This window comes from Pantherophis guttatus, chromosome 17 (assembly GCF_059756535.1).
Source record: "Pantherophis guttatus breed Tessera chromosome 17, ASM5975653v1, whole genome shotgun sequence".
Taxonomy (NCBI): domain Eukaryota; kingdom Metazoa; phylum Chordata; class Lepidosauria; order Squamata; family Colubridae; genus Pantherophis; species Pantherophis guttatus.
The window spans coordinates 12,222,996-12,246,835 of record NC_142079.1 but is presented as its reverse complement, the minus strand read 5'-3'; the positions used below and the strand labels follow the sequence as shown (position 1 = coordinate 12,246,835).

General features: G+C 42.0%; 2 protein-coding genes across 11 annotated transcripts in view; one reads left to right on the top strand and one right to left on the bottom strand.

Annotated features, from left to right (window-relative positions):
• Positions 1–1,548: 1,548 nt before the first annotated feature.
• On the top strand, positions 1,549–19,041 carry PIWIL1 (piwi like RNA-mediated gene silencing 1). The gene is made up of 21 exons (XM_034406136.3): positions 1,549–1,818; positions 4,113–4,215; positions 4,442–4,565; positions 5,403–5,528; positions 6,782–6,996; positions 7,446–7,567; positions 8,171–8,251; positions 8,668–8,865; positions 9,207–9,318; positions 9,884–10,010; positions 10,436–10,553; positions 10,829–10,943; positions 11,100–11,287; positions 12,272–12,344; positions 13,335–13,535; positions 13,986–14,089; positions 14,892–14,962; positions 15,152–15,305; positions 15,922–16,047; positions 17,091–17,238; positions 18,602–19,041. The coding sequence occupies exons 2-21, from the start codon at positions 4,129–4,131 to the stop codon at positions 18,716–18,718; spliced, it is 2,607 nt and encodes an 868-aa protein (XP_034262027.1). The 5' UTR covers positions 1,549–1,818; positions 4,113–4,128; the 3' UTR covers positions 18,719–19,041.
• The window catches only part of RIMBP2 (RIMS binding protein 2), a 127,423-nt gene continuing 122,427 nt past the window's right edge, over positions 18,845–23,840 (bottom strand). For 5 of the 10 annotated variants that reach the window (XM_060683801.2, XM_087880596.1, XM_087880590.1 and 2 more), the window contains one exon: positions 20,816–21,071. In XM_060683801.2, the coding sequence (XP_060539784.2) occupies positions 20,880–21,071 (192 nt within the window). In that variant the 3' untranslated portion in view covers positions 20,816–20,879. Of the gene's footprint in view, positions 19,283–20,809; positions 21,072–23,287; positions 23,404–23,840 lie in introns of those variants that run through there. The other 5 variants (XM_034406133.3, XM_087880592.1, XM_087880593.1 and 2 more) reach the window with 4 other exon arrangements.

The window sequence follows — 23,840 nt, the reverse complement described above, 5'->3', positions numbered from 1 at the left end:
CCATCACGTGCCAAAAGCGCGCTGAGCGTGTGGGGGCAGGGCGCATTGAATTATGGGTGTGGGCATGCGCATGCGTGACCCCTCCACACTCCCCCAGCTTTTGGCACGTGAGGGCAAAAAGGTTAGTCATCACTGTACTGGAGTATGATGGTCAGAAATTACTGTACAGAACAAGCACTGTTTAAAATAGTATATATGTTAGTTTGTTTTTACCTTTGTTTCATGGCAAGTGGAACACCAGGACAATTGCACTGTATTATTCAATATATTTATCTGTAAACAATAAAAAAAAAATTAAAAAAGAAAGACATTTGGGTTTTACAGAAGACTTGATGTAGAACTACCGTAACATCAAAACTTGAAATACAAACTTAAGAAAAAAGAACTTAAACCAATTCAAGTGCAGAGAAAAACAACACCAAACAAAAATGACCTCTGCCTTTTGCAACAGACGTCACAACGTTCTCTAAACAACGCCACTCACTAAATTTACAAAAATAACACCACGAAGGCAAAAAAGTGAAGGCAAAATAACACTAAAATAAGCCTAAAACACTCATACAGGTAGCCCTGGACCAGTTCGTTTAGTGACCGTTCCAAGTCACAATGGCGCTGGAAAAAAAGGGACTTTTTTCCTCACACTTACGATGTGGTCACGTGAACAAAATTCAGACGCTTGGAAACTGGCATGAACTTATGACGGTTTTCAGCCTCCTGGGGTCACGTGACCCTATTTTTGCGACCTTCCGACAAGCAAAGTCAACGGGGAAGCCAGATTCGCTTAACAACGTGTTATTCACTTAACAACCGCAATGATTTGCTTTTTTTTTTTAATAAAAAGGGTTTTTTTAATTTTTTTAGACAAACACACATACAAAAACATACAATGTATTTTCTTTGAACAGAGTATTTGGCCGGTTCACAAATTTAAACAATGTTTAGTCATTTCAATTGAGTTTCATCTATTTTTTTAAAAAAAAGTCCATTTCAATTAAGTTTAGAGTTTCTATATTACCTTTTTGCCATATTCATTTCTCATCTATGATTCGCTTAACAACTGTAGCAAGATAGGTCATAAAACGGGGCAAAACTCACTTTAAAAGGTCTCACATAGCAAGAAAAAAATATATTTGGGCTCCATTGTGTGAGGGGGTAAGTCGAGGTGTACCTGCAATTAACCTAATAATACAAGCCAAACATCCCTGAAGTATTTTCCACTTAATTCTATCAGTCAGTCAGAATTGAGCTGGAAGGGGCCTTAGAGGTCTTCTAGTCCAACCCCCTGTTCAAGCAGGAACCTGTGCAATTCCTGCACAAAAAACTTCCCTGGAATCCAATGCAGTTTCTTCCTCCTCGAATTCCAAAATTATTTAAAAAAAAAAAAAAAAAAAGCAACAATTTGTGTAAGCCAAAAGGTTACCTACCTTGGTTTATACAGAAGCCTTCGGGAGTTTTCGGGCTTCTTCGGAAGCTTCCGAGTCTCCGTCCGGAGGGGAGGGGGAAAGAGGAGGAGGGAGGAGGAGGAAGCGCGCGAGACGCCGCTCCGCCAATGGGAGCCCAGCGCACTCTTCGAAGCAACGGTCACGAGGGACGCATCGCGCCGTCTCCCTCCGAGAGCGGTGGTGAGAAAAAATAGTCCTCCGCGGCGCCTCCGCTTTAAGAAACCAAGTCGTGTGACGTGATCCAGAGCGCGGAGTGATCCTTTCGGGTGAGGCGGTTCTTTTTACCGTTGGAGGGAAAAGCCAGCGCCGTTTGAAAATTGTGCTTATTATTCGTTCTTTTTTTTTTCTTTTTTTAAATTATTCGAAGCTTTCTTTGGTTAGTGCTTTATTTTCATTGATTTTTATTTTATTAAAAGCCTCCTACGGTATCGCTCTGGTTATTCCTTGGCTGTTTCCTGTTTTTTTTTTTTATTCCCAATTTTAACTTATTTTATTCTTTATAATATATATATATATATATATATATGTATATGTATATGTATATATATTATAGTAATATAATATATAATATATATAGTATATAATATATATATAATATATTATATTATATATATATATATATATATATATTATGTATAATATAATATGTAATATAATAAGTAACATATTCCAGAAAAAATATATTTTTCTAATGCTTTTCTCTGATATTTATTTTATTTATTTGTCAAGCATGTATAAAATAACAGCTATAAGTATAAACATGATTGTGAATATATTTATGAATAATAAATACAATGAAAAGGTTGCTAGACGGTTTTCCCATAAAATAGCTTCAATTAAGCTCAACTTTATTTTTTTTAAAAAGAAGCAAAAATGTGTGTTTGCAACCTGTGTGTACAAAAAGAGGGGAAAAAAGGAAAACTTGCAAATGAATAATAATATAGTGTTTTCAAGACTATGTTTCTATTTGTTAAAAATAGTCTCATAACAGAAAAAAGTTGGGGGGAGGAATCCTACTATTCAATGAGCAAAGACTTTACAACTCTCCTAAAATATAAAATTCTTGTTTGTTAGTTACTAGTTAGTTACTAACAAGCAAACATGCTAACATTGATTGTTATTCTGGTTTACTAACTCATTGGGGTTAACATTGTCAATTATTTAACAAATTAGTTAATGGGTCATGAATGAGTGAGTTTAATGCCTTAGTAATTCTAGTATTTTTAAGACTATTAGTGAACTATTGCCTTTATTTAAAAAAAAAATGAGCAAACTTTTTTACAATGATGCCTAAAATCTAAAATTCATTAGTTTGTTAGTTACTAACAAACAAGCAAACAAACACTTATTGTTATTCTGGTTTACTAACTCATTGGGTTGGTTAACATTGTTAATTATTTAACAATTTAGTTAATGGGTCATGAATGAGTGAGTTTAATAGCTTAGTAATTCTAGTATTTGTAAGACTGCTATTGGTGAACAATAGCTTTATTTTTAAATAAATAAATAAATGAGCAAACTTTTTTTACAATGATGCCTAAAATCTAAAATTCATTAGTTCATTGTTTAATTCAACGGGTCACTAATGACTGAGTTAATATTTTAATTATCCTAGTATTTTCTATAGTCTTTATCATGTCATTAATGGCTTAAATGAATCAAACTAGGTTTATTAAATGTATCAAACTAGGTTCATTCAGGATAATCTTAAATCAGGTGTGTATCTGTAAAAAAGAGATGAGAAAAGTGAGAAACCGCCCCTCCAACACACACAAATTATGAATTATTGGGAGGAATGCTGTAAGTGGTAGTTGTTCCCACTTACTGTTGTTGTTCTCTTTGGGGAAGTTAACATTGTTAATTATTTTGTGTATATTTTTGAAAACGGGCTTTGTTTACCTAGACAGTGCAGTGAAGAATGTATTTAAAGTATCTTTGTAAAGATAGGTCTTTCTCCTACTGAGATAATAAGGCTTAACCAAGGGATATATCGTAAGACAAATGAAAAGTATTGTTTAAAAAATAATGAGCTATCCTAGTTGTTTGGGAATGTTGTAGTCCAAAAGGGAAGAATGTTAGTTGGGCGTGGTCCAGTATTTTGCTTTTGTGTGTCTCTGTGGGATCCACATTAGAATTGCACTATATGGAATGCAAAAGTCCATGTCGCCATTCAAATACGTCTGTTGCATATTTATTTACTACCCTTTATGGGTGTCTGGATTGATGCCTCCAGATTGGCTCATACCAAATCGAACATTTGATACTAGTTTAAATAAATGCTGTAGATTAAATCCAGTTTGAACAATTGGGAGTCCCTCCTAGCTTCAAAAATCAAGCTTGGAATTTTAGCTTTGCATAACACCTACTTTGGATCTTGCTGGCTCAATTCCGAAATCCTGTGGATTAGTTGGGGCTTGCAATTAACAATAAGGGAACCGTAAGCCAGGATGTGCCTCAAATCCTGGCTTATACAGTACTTCTGTGCTAAGAGGGACATCTTTGAGGTCATCTTAGCCTTTTCTAAACATTGCGAAGGTTCCCCTGACATTGATTAATCTCATTGCTGGGAAAGATGTACTGGAAATGGGTTCAATTTAAAACAGGCTGTATTTTTTTACCCCTGGAAATGTGAAAAAAGAATGAAAACAACACATTTGTCTGCCTTTACAGCTCGTTCAGTGAGACAATGACTGGGAGAGCAAGAGCAAGGTCTCGGGCGAGGGGGCGAGCTCGTGGTCAAGAAGCAACCCTCTCTACAGTGGGGCCAACTCCTGTAAGTTTAAAAAATGAGAAAATTTTAAAAACCTTTTTAAAAAGGAATGGGGCTACTGGTGCTCCTCTGATCACCGATATCCAAGAAGGCCCAGCTAGCCTGTTCAGTGAAATGATGAGAATTATAATTCTCGTTTTCCGTGACCTCTTTGGTCTGTGATGTTTACCATAATGTTTGTCTTTCCATATTGAACAGCCCCCTTTTAAATTTACGTTGCCTCCTCTAGGTTACTGCGCCTGGATACAGCCAAATAACTCCCCAGCTGCCTCCAGCGCGGCAAGCGGAAGCAGGAAATGGAGCTCAGGTTGGGCATGGCCAACAAAAAGGACCCCCGGCTGCGAAATCGGAAGGTAGGATTGGTGTAGCTCAAAGACAAGTATCCTCTCCATGTTCCTGGAATCAAACCAAAATTGAATTTGCATTGCTGAAATAGAAATAAGATGGTGGTTCAGCTGTTTATTTGGTCTGCTGCCTTTATGTGGGTTGGATTCCTAGGGCGCTGTATATATTCATCTAGGAGTCTAAACCATCATGCACTGCCTGCTTTGGTAATAAAACAGGAAAGCCGCCAGGCTCAGCACCAAGGATCCCAAATCGTCCCCCCCTCCTTCCCCCCCCTCCCTTCTAGCACTGATGACGTTACCAAGTTGGGTAATGAAATCTGCAAGTAGGACACCTGGGACATGGCACAGTCGTCATCCTCCTTAAATCCCACTCCCTTCTAGCACTGATGATGTTACCAAGTTGGGTAATGAAACATCTGGAAGAAAACCACCAAGCTAAGAGAGTACCAAGGACCCCACAGTTCAGCCCTGAGCTACAAATATTCTCTTCTATCAATCTTAGCACACTTTAAAAAAAAACCCAATCTGATGTCCCATACCTCTCCTTTCAGTGATGGTAATCTTAGAAATGATTTGTTGATATCTTTATTAATGCCTCCCTATAAGAAGCAGCTGTAGGAGCTGACCTAACACCATGAAATTGATATGGTGCTTCCTCTCTGGGTTGCTAAGAGGCAAGTCTTGTGATCCAGTTCTTACTTCTATGTCATCCCCAGTGGGTCACTTTAGATCATCTTTAGCAACAGCAGTCCACTTGTCTGATAGAGTTAGGAGGCAAGTTGTCCAAGAATTAACCACAGATGCAGATTATGACTGATATTTTTTTTCTCCTCTACTTTACAGAATTTAAGATTTCAGCAGGCTTTCAAGAAATGAGCTTGGGAGAACGAGGTGGACGCCGCAGAGACTACCATGACCTTGGTGTAAACACCCGTCACTTAATGGAACATGTCAGAGAATCCAAAACAGGTACTGTACGGGGTTCTTAGGAAAGGTTCCCATGTTTCTCTTGAGTGCCTTTTCTGTCACCCTCGAGGCATTTTATTTGGGGAGAAACACTGTTCCAGCCCCTTCCAGTTGTAGCAACAACCAACAATATGTTAATCCCCCATGAAGAAACGCAGGCGTCCCACACTTGGCAGTTGATGTGCTCTTACTGTTGATGGATTGAACGTATGCCCGTCAATGGCAGAGCTGTTGAAAATACTTGTTAAAGAATTATTGATGGAATTGGGTCTGTGTAGTGGCATGAAAGAAGGACTAGGGATGACATAGCAGTCTTCCAATATCTAAGGGGTTGCCCCACAAAGCGGGGGGGGGATGTTTCAACAAATTTTCCAGAGCACCTGAAGGCAAGACAAGAAGTAACGGATGGAAACTAATCAAGGAGAAGCAACCTGGAATTAAGGAGAAACTTCTTAACAGTGAGGATAATTAGCAATGGAACAGCTTGCCTCCAGAAGTTGAAATGCTCCAACACTGGAGGCTTTTAAGAAGAGCACGGACAGCTATTTGTCTGAAATGGCAGAGGGTGTCCTGCTTGAGCAGAGCTGTGATGACTTGGAGCATGGCACGAAAGCAGCACAACCAGAGAACAGTTCTAACTCCCCTTTATTGCTCCAACGGTGCCCCCAAACACTCCCACGTTCGCTACAAATCCTGGAGCGAAGCTCTCACACGCACTTTCAGGAGCCTCTGGCTGCAAGAAGTCCAGTAAGCCAGGTTAACCAAGCATTAACCAGGGCCAGCAGTCCAATAAGCCAGGTTAGCTAAACAGAAACCAGAGCAAGAAGTTCAGCGAAGCAGACAAACTGGCAAGCCCCACAAGACAGTACAGCAATGTCCAGGCGTTGGCAAGCGCACACGAGGCTTCACACATTAAACGCTTGTTCCCTACAAATGCCCCTCCCACCGGCACCTCCTTACATCTCAGTTTCCAGGTGTGCCTTGTGAAAGGGGGTGGGACACTTCTGAGCTTTCCCTGTCTGCAGGCCTTGCCTGTGCTGACTCTGCCCCTCCCCAGTTTCCTCCAAGGCCAACGGAGCCATCCTCTCAATCGCTGTCAGTTCTTGTTCCAGCTCATCTTCCCCTGCAGATTCAGACTCCGACTTGGGGGGGCCATGACAAGGGGTTGGACTAAGAGACCTCCAAGGTCCCTTCCAACTCTGTTATTCTATTCTGTTCTGATAACAACTGGCTGACAGATGGATACCTTTCCACAGGTGTGTCAGGGAATTTAATCCGATTAAGCGCCAACCACTTCCGGCTGACGTCTCGTCCGCAATGGGCTTTGTACCAGTACCACATTGACTACAACCCACAGATGGAAGCCCGGCGTCTTCGGGCAGCCTTGCTATTCCAACATGAGAATTTGATTGGCAAGACCCATGCTTTCGATGGGTCCATTTTGTTCTTACCGAAGAAGTTGGAAAATAAGGTACTGGCGATATTCTGTCATAGTCTGAATAATTCAGATACAGCCTTGGTTAGAATTATGGAAATTGAGGTTGTGCAATAGAAATAGCCCTTAGACTTATATACTGCTTTACAGTGCTTTACAGCCCTCTCTAAGCAGTTTTAGAGAGTCAGCCTCTTGCCCCCAACAATTTGGGTCCTCATTTTACCGACCTCAGAAAGATGGAAGGCCGAGTCAACCTTGAGCCAGTCAGGATCGAGCTGCTGGCAGTTGGCAGAGTCAGCCTGCAATACTGCATTTTAGCCACTGTGCTTATGGTGGCATTGAGGATGGGCCTTGCAGATAAAATGAGGAGCATTTAGAAATTACGGAGTCTTCTTGTCCATGTATTGATTCCAGTCAGTTTTCCTAAGGCTTCTGGGGGTTAAAATTATCCCATCCTAAAAATAAACTATTGGAGATTCTCTTAGGTTACAGAGGTGTTAAGCCAGACACGGCAGGGAGAGGTTGTGAAGATCACCATCACTTTAACCAACGAGCTTCCATCGACTTCGCCAACATGCCTACAGTTCTACAACATTATTTTTAGAAGGTTAGCCTTTACTGCATAATCATTTGATGGTGGGTTTTTCTTCTTTTCTTTTTTCTTTTTTTTGGAGAGCTGGGATTACTAGGATCTCTGGATAAGAGAACCAGGACATATTTTTTTAAAAGGAGTGCATGAGAAGTCAGTTACATTTCTACTAGGCAATTCGTAGAATTCATTTCATGCGCGGAAGGGTCTGCAAACATTTTGGTTTTCACTTTTTTTGAGGGGGAAGAGGCAAGAGCTCAATTTGAGTTGTCCCTGTTGGTTCAAGACAAGCTTTCCTAGTTTTGACCCATTTTCTCTACTGCTGCTCTCGTTCAGCATCCTGGTTAATTGGAGGGTCTTCGTGATGGGCATGGAGTTTGTTGATCAATCACCTGTAACAGGTAGTTTAGCTCAAATTTGGGCCTGATTTCTCACCCAGCAGGTGAATGATTGCCTCTCATTGTTCAGGAAGTCAGAAATTGTAATTACGATGATTTCTTAAGAAAAGCCTTGTGGGAGAAGAGAAGAAAATAAAACCATCCAGTGCCCAAAATCAGACTTATTTTTTTCTGCTAAGATCCCTGTGTATAATCTTACTTCTCCATTTCTGCTCTTTCTCAGATTGTTGAAAATAATGAACTTACAGCAGATTGGGCGAAATTACTACAACCCAAGTGACCCAATCAGTATTCCTAAGCACAGGTAACAAAACTGGAAATGCCTTTATAGTCACAACTGGGATCAGAATCAATCCATTATTTCTTTTGGAAGCTTCTAGATACATTCTGCCTCTCCTAGCAAAGATTAGCGTTTAGTTCTGCCTTAGTTGTTTATTCTGATGCCTGCAGCATTTTCATATTTAAAATTCTGGGATTACAAACCCGAGCAAGCTTATTTTCCTTAGTGTGACTTGAAATAATCAATTTTAAGGGCATCAGCCTGACCCGTGGACCTTGGTTTCGAAAGCCAAGCGACCGCCCACATAAAACGGGTTTCTGTATTGGAGTTGCAGATGGGTTGCCTTTGCAAAACTTGCTTGCGATGTGAGAGTCGGTTTAAAAGCGAGCAGGCGAATGTCGAGAGTGAACTACTGTGATATATTTTTTTTTGTCTGACAGGCTGATGATTTGGCCCGGCTTCACCACTTCCATTCTGCAGTACGAGACCAGCATCATGCTTTGCACAGACGTGAGCCACAAAGTTCTCCGAAGCGAGACTGTCCTGGATTTTATGTACACCTTGTACGATCAAGTCGGAGAACAGCGGTTCCGAGAAATTTGCACAAAGGAACTCATCGGTGTGATTGTCCTTACCCGGTAAAATCGATTAATTTTGATTTTAATGGTTCAGATCAAAATCTTTTGCTTTCCCAATTAGTCCCCGATCTATGACCACAATGGGGGGCGGGGGTGGGGGAGATCAGTTCCACTACTATGCGAGGTGGTCATTAGGTTTCAGGCAGCAACTGTAGTTGTTAAGTGAATCACACAGTCTTGAAGCAAACCCAGCTTCCCCCGTTGACTCAGCTCATCGGAAGCCAGTTGAGAAGATCATAAATGGCGATCCCCCCCAATCCTGGGAGTCTGCAAGCAGAGTCGCCTAGAAATTAAGATTGAGATTTAAGGTGATTTATATCTTAAATCCCACCTTTGCCCAGGTATAACAACAAAACGTACCGGGTAGACGATATCGATTGGGAATCAAGTCCTAAAAATTCCTTTAAAAAAGCAGATGGGACCGAGATCAGCTTTGTGGACTACTACAAGATGGTACGGAATACCTGAAGTTTTGGTGGGGATGAAAAGTTGGTTGTGTCCATCCCCATCCCCCCTCTCCCCCTTTTAAGCCAGCCAGATCAATAATGTAATGCTAAGGCTAGATTTTGATCAGTAAAAGGCATTGATTAGCACATTGATACTTGTAATTCCAAATGGCCTCTGGGGAATTCGATATGTTCTGCAAGCCTCTTTTTCGATTACCCATTGCTTGTATAATTGTTGAAATTTAACTGCAAGGCTAAGCCTCCAGCCACCAAAAAAGCACTTTATAAACTACCGGTAGTTGCTCCTCCCCTCTCCAAAAATAATAATCTTGCCATGTGACTTAATTGCAAAGGGGTCCTAGAAAGAGAAAGGGATCTTGATCAATTGGGTATGGATGAAACACAAGAGTCAACTTTGCCAAAGCAGTTTTTCTTTGCAATTTACAAAACATTGCTTTCCCGAAGATATTGCTGTCTCACGAAGCTGCTTCTGCCTAAATAGTTTTAAGACTTGCAAAAGGGAGCCTCTTTCTGCATTCTGCATGTCGGACTTTTTCTGCTTTTTAAAACAGCAATACACCCAAGAAATCACCGACTTGAACCAACCTGTTTTGATTAGCCAGCCAAAGAGGACGAGAGGTCCATCGGGTACCTTGGCAGGACCAGTGATACTCATCCCTGAACTCTGCTATCTTACAGGTCTGATTGTTCAAAAATAGCCTTTCTTCATTTAATCAAAGGAAGGGCTTGCCCTGCTGGAGTTGTGGTGCTCCATTGCTGGAGGTTTTTCAAGAAGAGATATTGAACAATGTCCGGGATGCCATTAAGTGAGCAGGGGGTTGGACTAGAAAACCTCTAAGGTCCCTTCCAGCCCCAGAATTCTATGATTCACCACCTGATTTGGAAACGAGGCCATGTAACATTGAGAATTATCTAAGGCAAATGATCATTATATCTCCAACGACTGGTAGCCTCGACAGTTATAAGAAGGGAGATGTTTTAATTTTTAGATTAATTTGTTTCGGGGGAATATTAAATGAGTTGGGTCTGAGTGTTGGCTTTTATTGATTATATTGTATGGTCTTCCCCCCCCCCCCCTGCTTTGTACTTTTTCCTCTTTGTAGGCCTGACTAATAAGATGCGAAGCGATTTTAATGTAATGAAAGATCTGTCTGTTCACACAAGGCTTGCGCCAGAACAAAGAATGCGTGAAGTTGGACGGCTTATCAATTACATTAATAAGTAGGTTGCCGGAATCTTTCCTTTTTTTTTTACCCCACCCCCACTCCAAAAAAAAAAAATCTGAAAGGAAGGAATCGGATGGGAAAAGGTGGCATAAACGAGAGCCTGTAATGAATAACTTCCATAAACCGAAAACCGAATCTTGCGCAGGAGAGTTGAACGAGGGCTATGTTTAAGATTTGTGGTCTTCAATTCTGGGAGTTGAAGTCCCCAGGCCGACCATATCCGACACCCCCGATCTACCAGCTCCATTTTTATTATTTTTATTTTTGCAGAGATGACAACGTTCAGAAAGAGCTACGTGATTGGGGGCTAAGCTTTGAATCTAAACTGCTTTCCTTTTCGGGGCGAGTGGTCCAATCCGAAAAAATTCGTCAGGGAGGGAAAATGGTAGGTAACGTTTCCTTCCTCAAGGGGGTTAAATCCTCCCTTCCCCCCCCAAAAAAAAATCCAAGCAGGTTAAATTTGACAGATTAAAAAAAAAAGAAGAGAAAAGAGAGACTTGGCCTATTCATTAAGTGCTGAACTCCGAATGCTTCCTTTCAGTTTGACTACAACCCGCACCTTGCTGACTGGTCCAGGGAAACGAGGGGGGCTCCCCTCACTAGCGTAAAACCCCTGGAAAACTGGCTACTGATCTACACCCACCGGAATTACGACGCCGCTAATATTCTGGTCCAAAACCTTTTCAAAGTCACACCTGCGATGGGCATAAGAATGAACAAAGCCATCATGTAAGTACCATCGTCAAGTCCCGGGTTCTTTGCCAGAAGCAGCGGAGGGGCTTCTGAATTTAAAGTTGCCCATTTAACCGCGACTCAGTTTCCCCTCTGGGAATTCCCAGCTGAAGCTAGTTCTCAAAAAGGAATGCAGTATTTTGAGGGTGAGGTTTGTAACATTGTCTAGAATAGCCAGGTTAGCAGATAACAAAGTAAAAGAAAGAAAGAAAAAGATAGATAGATAGATAGATAGATAGATAGATAGATAGATAGATAGATAGATAGATAGATAGATAGATAGATAAGAGAGAGAGATTGGATGGATGGATGGCATATAGACAGACATATATGCATACAGGTGGTCCTCAACCTACAATCATTCATTTAATGACCATTTGAAGTTACAGCTGTATTCAAAAAAGCATCTTACAACCAGTCCTTGCACTTACAACCAATGCAGCATCCCCGCAATTACAATCAAAATTCAGGTGCTTGGCAGCTGGCAAGCATTTATGTTGCAGTGTCCCAGGGTTACCTGAGCACCATTTGAAACCTTTGCAACTAATATGGGGGGGGGGGAGCCGGATTCATTTAGTGACCGCAGCAATGGTCATTAAACCATAGCAATGCTGTAAAACAGGGCTTGTCTCCTCACTTAAATGACCACATCACTTAATGACAAGATGTTCTAGTCTCAATTGAGGTCAAAAGTCGAGGATTTACCTGTCTGGCATCCGTTGGCACCAAGCACAGTATTTCTACCGGTATTACTCAACCTGGACAACTTTTAAGATTTGTGGACTTCCAGCTCCCAGAACTCCCCCGCCAGTCCTCACATCTTCAAGTTATCCAGGTTGAGAAATATCAGTTTATACCAGGGGTTATAGCTTTGCTGGTTGAGGAATTCTGGGAGTTGAAGTCCACAAGTCTTAAAGTTACCAAGGTTGGAGACCCTTGGTTTATACAGTTAGTGGTAAAAGACATGGCCTTTTTTTGTAGGGTTGAAGTTGACGACAGAACAGAGGCGTACCTGAGAACCTTGAAGCAAAAGATTACCTCCGATACTCAGATGGTATGGCCAATGTGATCCCATGAACTGGAATGCCATCATGGTTTGTCTGATCCCTGATTAAATACAGGGAACCTGGAGTTTGTTCTGTTTTAAACTTTCGGGCAAGTGGTTAAAAACTCTCTGGAGCTTTGCCTTTAGGAATAAATGGGGCAGCAACCCTGCCAGATCCCATTTTTCTTATCAGTTGAGATATCATGCCAAGATCAGGATTAAATACAACCTGTAAGATTCAAAGGGGGCAATGTGAAGATGGTTGGAGAATGGAGTAGGGGGCAAGTCCTCTAGAAGGCTTATAAACAGGAAACCCACAGAAACCTGGACTTTGTTCTTTAAGGCAAAGGTTCCCCTCGCATATACGTGCTAGTCGTTCCCGACTCTTAAGGGGCGCTGCTCATCTCCGTTTCAAAGCCGAAGAGCCAGCGCTGTCCGAAGACGTCTCCGTGATCATGTGGCCAGCATGACTCAATGCCAAAGGTGCACGGAACGCAGTTCCCTTCCCACCAAAGGGGGTCCCTATTTTTCTACTGGCATTTTTTTACCTGCTTTCGAACTGCTAGGTTGGCAGAAGCTGGGATAAGTCACGGGAGCTCCCCCCGTTAACACAGCGCTAGGGATTCGAACCGCTGAACTGCCAACCTTTCGATCGACAAGCTCAGCGTCTTAGCCACTGAGCCACCGCGTCCCTTTTTGTTCTTTACTTAAACGCTAATAGGCTAACATTCTCTAACTGGACCATCTAAATTGCCTTTGAGTGTCCTTGGAAGGATGGAAATATAGGACTGCAAGGGTCATCGAGAGCACCCCAGATTTACTTGTCTTTAACAAGCCCTCCCACCGACCATGTAAAAGGCGAAAGGCCATGCTGGCTTCTCCAGGGTCGCTCTGCTAATGTAGCCTACGATGCGATTCCCAACACGCTATAGAACAGAGCCTCTTGAGGTTTTCAGTAAACCCTGGGCTGGATGCACTGAATGTCTTTCCTTCTTCAAGGTGGTCTGTGTCCTGTCCAGTAACCGTAAAGACAAATACGATGCGATCAAGAAATACCTGTGTACTGATTGTCCCACGCCCAGCCAGTGTGTCCTGGCTCGCACCTTGAGCAAGCCGCAAACTGTCATGGCGATAGCCACCAAAATCGCCTTACAGATGAACTGTAAAATGGGGGGAGAACTCTGGAGCGTTGAAATCCCAGTAAGTAGCATTTTTTTCCCTCCTTCCAGGAGTGTTTAGCTTAGCAGCCCTGTAAGAAACCCACATGAGAGTTAAAAGATAACTTAGCTTGTTCTGGGGATGTCTTTTGCTCCAGTTCACTGACAATCTGCTTGACTTACGAATCAATTAATGTCCCACCTTTATTTTTGCAAGTAACTCAAGGTGGCAAATAGACATTCCCAACTTCTATTTTCCCCACAACAACAATGCTGTGAGGTGGGTGGGGCTGAGAGAGAGAGAGAGGGAGTGGCCCAAAGTCACCCAGCTGGCTTTCGTACCTAAGGTTTGGGACTGGAACTCCCAGACTCCTGGTGATCGTCCCAAAGTCACCCAGCTGGCTTTCATGCCCAAAGCGGGAGTTTCTAGCCTGGTGCCTTAACCACTAGGCCAAAATGGCTCTCTAATGACAATAATTCTCCAATATTCCAGATGAAACAACTCATGATTGTGGGAATTGACTGTTACCATGACATTTCGGCTGGACGGCGATCAGTGGCGGCATTTGTTGCGAGCTTGAATCATGGAATGACCCGGTAGGATTGTTAGACGTTTTCAAGAACTACAAATCTTTTAGGAAAACATACATGTTTTTCACACAAGTGCCTATGTTGCCATTCAGGAATTGTTTTGCTGTTTCAGGCAGTCTTCAGGTTACCACTTCTCATTTAACGACCATTCGGAGTTAAAACGGCCTGAGAAAGGGAGCTCAGCAACCTATAAAGCACTTCTGACTGTTGCAAAATGTCCTCCCTCCTGCCCTGCTATCACATGGCCCTATTTTGGGCACTGGTTCACATTTATGACCGGTTGCAGCATCCTGTGGTTGCGTGACTGTGATTGATGACAGTTTTTTTGCTGATTTCAGGAGAACCAACAGGAGGATCTATGACAATTCGCCACGGCCAAATCTCTGCAGGACAATATCAAGAAAATGGTGGAATAGAGTAGAATCATTAAAGAAAGAATGCAAAAGGAGAGACAGAATGAAATATGAATGACAAATTTAAAACATTTTTTTTATTTTAAATAATTAAATTGAATTGTTAAATTGTCCCAGGGCGATTTGGCTGTGATGAGTTAGCTGCAGCAAGTTGTCCCATTCCGTGCCAAGTAAACTATGGCATATCGGACTTACGACTAGACGACTCTGACTTAACGATCACATTATTTGCTCAGTAACCACTGTAAAATCAACTCCAGTTACATAAGTGCTTCACCTTATGGCCAAAATTCCGGTCCCAATTTTGGTTGTAAGTCGGGGACTTCCTGTATTGTCATTGGCAGCAGGGCAGGAAGTCTCTGGGGATCTTGAGCCTTTTTGCCTTCTCTTGGCAGTTGGTATTCGCGCTGTGTGCTTCAAGATCGCGGGCAAGAAATAGTGGATGGACTCAAAGTGTGCCTACAAGGTAAAATAACTGCGACAAAGTGTCAACGCTTGAGAGTTTTACTAAACAAACGGCAATCCTATATTTGAAACCTGATAATCTTAAAAGAAACTAACTCCTTTGACGTCTAGGGAGGGTTAAAGCTGAGCTCTTCCTTTGGGCAGGGGATCCGATTTAATTCTTGTAAATTGCTGCCCCATCTTTCCTTAGCGGCACTCAGGACATGGTATTCCTACAACGAACACATGCCCACTCGTATCATCGTGTATCGTGACGGTGTTGGTGACGGTCAGTTAAAAACCTTGGTGAACTACGAAATCCCACAATTTTTGGAGTGCTTGAAAACAGTTGGGTCTGACTATCGGTAAGTTGGGGGCCTGTCCAAAGTTGCCTGGGAGGAAAAGGGGCTTGGTTGGGTAGACCACCATACTCCAAAGGGCAGTTTGCTTCAACCGCTTCAAGGCGCTTTGTAAATTTGTATGGCTGTAATTCCTTGAAGCAAAAGGATTTCTAGAATAAATGTAATTTGGGGGCAGGGCTGTCTGGTATATAAAGCAGCACAAAGCAGGTGCTGTGAATGAAGCAGCCATATCAAGCCTTACTTTTTATTCAATTTACTGAGTTGTTCACCTGGAAATGACTTTGGGCACCATTAAGGACAGCCAAAGAAATAGAAACAATAATAAAAAAAATTACACAGAAATCACACTTAAAAATATCATCTGCATATAAATCTTTCTTGGCCTCAAAAGTTACTGACACCAATTCAGTTTATTTGTGATTCTGTATATCATTTTTGGCTTGTTTACAAGGGCAATTTTATGTAGAGGTTTCCTTTGAATCGTTGCACATTTTAATTTTCCAAGAACAGCAGAGGATGATCGATTAAAAGAAGGGAAGCCGCGTTTAATTCCTGTCTGTCTCTTGAGAAATGTTGAGCGCTTTAAGCAAACTAACCCTTCCTATGCTATCTTCTCAAGCCCCAAACTAACAGTGATCGTGGTAAAGAAACGTGTGAACAGCAGATTCTTTGCCGAAATGGAAGGAAAACTACAGAACCCACCACCTGGCACAGTTATTGACTTAGAAGTTACCAGACCAGAGTGGTAAGTCAACTGTTGAGTTCAAGGGAAAAATGTACAGATGCTCAAAAACAGGAAGTTGAGAGATTTCCATTCTTGGGGGTGGGTGGGTTTTCAATATCTAAGAAGCTGCCTCAAAGAAGAGGGGGTCGACTTATTCTCCAAATCACCTAAGGGCAGGAAAAAGAAACAACAGATGGAAACTAATCAAGGAGAGAAGCAATCTAGAATTAAGGAGAAACTTCCTAACAAGACAACAGGACAATTAACCAGTGAAATGACTTGCCTCCAGAAGATGTGGGCGCTCCATCAATGGAGGTTTTTAAGAAGAGACTGGGCAACCATTTGTCTGAAATGGTATAGGGTCTCCTGCTTGAGCAGGGGGTTGGACTAGAAGCCCTCCAAGGTCCCTTCCAACTCTTAACTCGTTGAGGAAGGAAGGGCTCTTAATTGCCTATTTTCCGTTCTTCAAACCTGACTAGAAGTCTTATTTCAAAACAACCTTGATTCTTTCTCCTCATACTTACACCAAAGAGCATCAAGATAGGGCAGCCTTGAGTTTCTTTCCAGAAACCTTCCAGGGTTAGGCTGATGTTCTCCAACAGTTGTTGAATATCTTCTTCAAGCCTTCACAGTACTCCTCTACGCCAGATTTTAGTGGAAGCTAACGTTTTTGGTTTGAGATAAGACCAAGCAAAAGGAGAAGAAAATATGTGTGCGTGTGTGTGTGTCTCATAGTTCCTTGTGAGATCCAGGATGCAGAAAGAATGAACACCAGGCTAGAACAGGGTCAGCTCCTCAGAGAAGTTAAGCCCAGTGATGGTCAAGAAATGTAGACACCAGGTGACAGATGTTGACATATGTCACCTGAACAATTTAAAATAATAGGAAGTTTTTTACCTTAAAATCTACCCAAGGACTTCCCATTAGCCATTGAAGGGACCTGTTCTGAGCGCAGAGTAGGCTGATCCGAGACCATCACTGGATGGGATCTGTGATCTCCAAGAAGATGAAGTTCTCCAAGCTTGAACGTATCTCAAGACGGCTTTGATCTGGTTCTCCTCTAGGTACGATTTCTTCATTGTGAGCCAGTCCGTGAAAAGCGGCACAGTTGCACCCACCCATTACAACGTAATCTATGACAGCAGTGCGCTGAAGCCTGACTACATGCAGAGGCTAACATATAAGCTGTGTCATATGTACTACAATTGGCCGGTAAGTAGTAGACCTTCCGTGATTACTTAAACCAGTGATGGCTAACCTTTTTCGGATCGAGTGCCCAAAGCGTACCCAGACCCCCAAAATGCAATGCATGCATGCCTTTGCGCATATGCCCTACCCCCCACACCAGTGGTGAGTTTCAATTTTTTTTACTACCAGTTCTGTGGGCGTGGCAGGGGAAGGATATTGTAAAATCTCCATTCCCTCCCCATTCCAGGAGAAGGATACTGCAAAATCCCCATTTCCTCCCAGTTCCTCCCTGGGACTCGGGAGGCAGAGAATAGATGTGGGTCAGAGGTGGTATTTACCAATTCTCCAAATTACTCAAAATTTCTACCGGTTTTCCAGAACTGGTCAGAACCTGCTGAAACCCACCTCTGCCCCATGCATATGTGTGCACCCCCCTTCACACTCAGACACACACTCGCATGCATAACAGAGACACGACCAGGTGCCCAGTGGGAGGCGCATGTGTATGTGTGGTGGAGCTGAACTGGGGCAACGGCTTGCGAACCCACAGGGCACTGTGTCACCTGTGACACGCCTGCCATAGGTTCACCATCACGGACTTATACCAACACCAGTTGAGCTGTAGGCTTCTTACTAACCTCAACATTCAAGGGAAAAAACCACCTATATCTTATTCCAGTCCTACCTGTGTTGCTCAAAAGCTGAATATTGAACCTGGATAGGGAACGGGTTTTATCTACCTGAATTAACAGGAAAGGGGAGAAAAAATGAATACAGTAGTGGTTTTTAGCCTCAGAAAATTCCCTAAATGTCTGTAAATTGGACTAAGTCAATAAAGTAATACAAAAATGTAACGGCACCAACAACATTGCGGTTGCGTTTAGATATTGTTACGCTCTGCAGCTCAGGAATGCACATACCAACCCTTCCAGTATTGTCGTAGTCGAGTACACCTCCCATCAAGTTGAAAAGTAGTTTTTGATGATCCCCAACCCATCTACAGATTTCTTATTTTTTATTACCTGTAGCCTCACATCAGTTTTTCTGGGTTTCATTGGGAAATCTTGAGTTATCTCCTAATCCGCTACAGGTGGCCATATTTTAAAGTCTCCATTTAGTGTATCTAGATGGTACCTTCTTGCTGGATCTGTCCTTGTTGAATTTCTATTCCACTTTTTTTCTGCTTAAAAACACAAAAGGAGGTGAAATTCCATTCATTTCTAAAGCCATATAGGCCTTTTCCACCACACTTGAAAGTATATCTAAAAACTGAATTCCTTCCTGATTCAAAGGCTTCAAGGTTGAGTGTTTGTTGTGTCCCAAAATATGGCTGTTACCTTAACAATGATGCTGATGGGTTGTTTTGTGCCTCTTCCTTTCTCTGCAGGGAGTCATTCGGGTGCCTGCTCCCTGCCAGTATGCCCATAAACTGGCTTTCCTCGTGGGGCAAAGTATCCACAGAGAGCCAAATTTGACCCTTTCGGAGAAACTTTATTATCTGTGAATCTACAAGAGGAAACAGTATAATGGAACGGAAATAGAATATGGAGCAGAGAGAGTTCTTTTGTTAGGAAAAAAAACCACACCAAAGAAGTGCCTTAAAACTCAATTGAGTAGATATTTGGTGCTGTTGTATTACATCAGTGATAACCAAGCCAAGATTATCTTTTTATTATTATCATCATCATCATTTGTATCTGTATGACTTAGTTAAGTTTCTCATCCAGATCAATTTTTACTGGAGCATGTTACTGTTTCATTGCCAAAATAGTGGTTTCGTCAGCAGAGGCTGGGTGTTACAAATAAAGTTGATTTAATGTCAGTAAACCTTGTGTTCGAATCCGTTTTTCAAAGTGTTAGTACTGTAAGATGTTTCGCTCAGGAAATAAGGAAATGGTGAAGTAAAAAAGCTGCCTTCTCACCTTCACTGTGACAAGAAGAGTCGTAAAATAGGGTAAGACTTGCTCAACAAATTTCTCACTTAGCAACATACATGTGGGGCTCAGTTGGGGTCGTAAGTCGAGGACTATCTGTATTCATTGTATGCAAAAAGTCTTGTTCCTTTTAGCTAAATTGTACCAAGAAAAAAAATATAGATTCAAAGACCCATGAAACAAACTTATCAGGTACTTTAAAATCCTCACTATAATGATTCAAGTGTAAGAAGGAGACTAAAATTAAACCTAGTTTCCTAGGTTTAATTTGCACTTCTGTGTTTTCTGCTACTCTTGGTGAAACTATGTTTAGCCAACATGTCTGAATTTGCTTACACATGGCTAATTGGTTAATTCAGGAGCCACACCCTTCTACAAAATATCAAATTTATTTATATAAAATAATTTACACATTAACAACTGTACACATGCACAGTTGCACACGCCCACACAATACTTTTAACCACGAGTTTAGGCCATTATTTTTTTTTCCTTTACATAAATCTAGCACACTATTATTTTACAAGAATTTACATTATATTTCTTTGAAGACACAATGGGGAAAAGCTTTGATCATCCATATTACAAACCTTCCATCAATTATAAAACAAAGGCAGTCTGAAAAGTATGTATAAACAGTAAAAAGAATATACAAATGGTTACAAAAGTCTTAAACAGCCAAATAATCTCTTTTTTCCCCCTCGGCACGTACGCAGTGATTGTGCGATTCCGTCTTTCATCTCCAGTCACAACAAATCCAACTTTTCTAATTTGAGACTTCTGCTGGCAGTGGCCCAGGAATAATACAACATTTTTGCGTATTATTTCCTTCTGCGTCTTTGACTCCAACACACTTCGGAGCTCAACAATACGGAAACCCCAAGCAAAGCCCACCTTAAATCTGCATCTTTTTTTTTTGTGCCGTAATCGTATACTTTTTTTTTTTTTTTTAAGCGTACTTGAGAAGCTGAACAGCAGCACTTTACGCAGACGGTTGAAAATAATAGTAACAATGAACTTCTGCACAACATTTTCACACTCCGAGGAATTAATACCAGACACAAATCTGATTCCATCGCCTTTTAAATGATGGCCGTCTCGGTGAGAATGGAACCGTTAATAGGTCAACACAGAGTACATAGAAAGTTTACGCTGTAGAGTTCAGACAGTACAAATAATTGTGCATTTATAAGGCAAACATCAAAGGCTTCTGGCAAACTAGGAGTTTCAAGACCATGTACGCGTCACGGGATCAAAGAACAAAAGAGGGTTTTTAAATAGTTTTTAGGGTTCTTTGTTTTCCACTTTCAGGGAAGGGTTTCACCAAAGTGGAAATAGGAACTTAGGAATGGGGGAAGGGGGGGGGAGGGAGAAAGTGGAAATAGGAAACAAAGTCCCTTAGGGTTGGTGCAGGCTTAAATTCCTTAATCCCATCTCTCTTTAAAATGTTTGTTTAGGGGGGAAAAAGCACATGTTAGCTTATCAAAATGCTTTTTTTTTTTTTTTAGCATCACTGCCACGCTGAGTGAGACCAATCCAGACAGAAGTTTCTGGAGACAACAGAGTGCTCTTAATAATTAAAAAATATATATAGTGGGTGGATGGGTGGGGTCCTGAAATCCCTAGTTTTGAGCGTTTCTAGATCGGTCTGCATATGGGTATTTTTTTTTTTGTTTGTTTTTTAAAAAAAAGTCTGATGGTTTTTAGAGGATGTCCAGATGATTGTAAGTTTCATTTCACGGCACCCAGTCTTTTCAGTAGTTTCTTCCCTTTGGAAAGGATCCCCTTTGTCTTTCTCGAAGACAGCTCCCTGCCTCGCCTGGGACTACCAGAACCCATAGCTGGCAGAGGTGACCCCGAGTGGAGATGGGCTGTGGGGCTTGGTGATCTCCTTGGTGGTGTACCTGTGTTCTCAGGAGGAACCTGATAGGTATATTTGTTAAGTTTACTGAAGGGTTGCAGTCACGGACAACAAGAAAGCTTTTTTTTTTGTCATTCATTAAACCAGGGTTTCTCAATCATGGCCTGTTTAAAGACGGGCGGGACTTCCAAACTCCCAGAATTCTCTGCACCGATCTAAGAGCGCTCAAATCTCGACCACGGCTGGCTGGAGAATTCTGGGAATTGAAGTCCATCCACCCGTCTTTAAAAGTGGTCAAAAGTTGACAAACGCTGCATTACACACACACACACACACACACACACCTTTTAGGGGCAGGAATTTTTTCTTCTTTCAAATATGCCACGTGACAGACCCCGTCTTCTTTCCCGGAGTGTGTCAAAATTTACGTGGTAAATTGAATTGGGTTGATTTATGTTTAAAGTCCCGGCATAGATAGCTGAAGTCTTCTGCCTATTTTGGAAGAACAAAGCCACTGCAGAATGACTTTATTTTTAAAGAGGGATCTGGATTTTGCCCGGATTTCCTTTGTTTCTCAAGGAGGGATCTGGGGACTCGCACGTGGCATATGTCTTAAGTCAACTAACCCATTTCTGGGAAGAATCCTCCAGGGTTATGAAGAATTCAGACTAGCCCTTGCTTCCCTCCATGCTTCTTAATCCACCACCCTTCTCCAACCTTTAGCATTCTTGTCAGGACATATTTTGAGAAGATGGCACACTGGTGGAAAGGGAGGGGGGGAAAACCCCAAACAAACCAAACTAAAATGAACCTTAATCACAATCAAAGAAAGCTCTCCAAGGCCTTTGATTAAACGTTTCTGGGTTGGGTGGCACTCTCCACATGCCCAATGGCATTGAAGAGGATAACGCCGTGAGGAAAAATTGCTTCACCGAGTTGGAAAAAAAAATCCTGCTAACAACACCCAACTTCTGTCATGTTTACGTCCGTTTGGACATCTCAGTGGGTTCGTTAAGCCAAGGAGGTCCCAAGCTTGCTTTGATCTTCAATCAAGGTCTTGTCTAATTTGGGGGGGGGGAGGGGAGGGGAGAAGCCAAAAGGGACTCTTTTCTCAGTGCAACCCCAACATACACCTGAAGATACCATCTATTGAGCGTTTAATGTGTTTGCCCACCGCTATCCTTTCGGCTTATTGCATTGGTCAACCAAGGAGCTGCTGAGATGTTGGGCAGAGGAGCACACGTCCATAAGCGACCTCGTTTGAACTTGGCCATGACCGGATGGACAACCATACACCAGGAGAGCTGCTTTTAAGGCAAATTGATCACCAGATGTCGAAAGTTAATGTGCTTTCAAAAGAAAGAACTCTTAAGTCCTCTCTTCCCACTGCCGGCCGGGTTGTTTAGTACAACCGGGATGACTCAGCAACAAATTTTTGTGTTGTTGTTTTTTCGTTCTCCCCCAATTAGCTAACAATGCAATATGCAGCTTTTCTTTGGGATCGGACACTGGGAACACTCTTTATGCAAACAAGCATTAAGGCCAGTAAGAAATATGTTCCAAATATTCAAACTTTTTCTCCCTCGGTGGGTTAAAGCCCTGGATGCAAGATCCCTTCTGCATTTCTTTTATAAATCAGAAATTCTCCTTTCCTAACTCGGTGCCTTCTATTGCTGCCGGACTAGCAGTTGGTCCCCTTGGGGGAGATGGGACTTGTAGCAGGGGTGGGTTCTAAATTTTTTTACTACTGGTTCTGTGGGCTGGCTTATTTTGTGGGTGTGGCTTGGAGGTCATGTGACTAGGTGGGCGTGGCTAGCTGGTCAGAGTCATTTCTGGAAGGTCCTCGCACTTACGACCCGACTCATTTGTTTGCTTTTAACACTGATCAGCTGTAGGGCGGCCCTTTGAAGCCCCGCGGCAAGAGTTTAAACAGTTTTTTTCCCTCTAGTCATCAGCTGGGACTCAGGAGGCAGCAATAGATTGGGGGTGGGACCAAATAAAAGGTAAGAATAACATGGGGGGGTGGGAGGGCGGGGGGGGGAGTACCGGTTCGGTGACATCATATCGTCACCGCTACCGGCTCAGCCGAACCGGACCGAACCAGGAGGAACCCACTACTGACGTGTAGCCCACACAGTACTTGGAAGGCATCAGATTGGGAAAGGGCAGCCCTCATTTAAAAAGAAAAACCAAAATAATCTGGAACCAGGGCTAAAGAATTTGGAGACATATTTCTCTTTTTTTTTCCGGCACACCTCACGGGAACCAAGATGGCTCGCGTTAGAGAAGGCCAACTTGAGAGGAATCCAAGTTAACTACTGGTATCTTCAGTTGCACCACTTACGTGAAGGCAACGTTGCCCGTTTTTTAAGGTGTGAAATGAACACTCTTCTTCTGTTCCCAAAGCAGATGAGCAAAGAAATAAAAATATATAGATATATATATATATACGTAAAATATAATAAGAGGAAGGAAAAAAAAAAACTGCAAGGATGAGAGAAGACACATGAAACCCTTCAGAAGGGAGCATCGTTCGGCAGCTCAAAACATCGCTTTGAAATTTTGAAGTTTTGGGGTGATGTTGCCCCCCCCCCAAAAAAAAACCAAAAGAAGTGCCTGAAGTTTTACATCCATCCATCCATCCATCCCCAAGTCTACTGTCTTAGGTAATTTCTACATCAGGTCTATAATTTACAGATATAAACTGTTCAAGGTGGGGAACAAATATATATATATATATATACACACACACATATATAATAAATACATATATATTTACATATACATATACATATACATATACATATATATATATATATATATATATATAT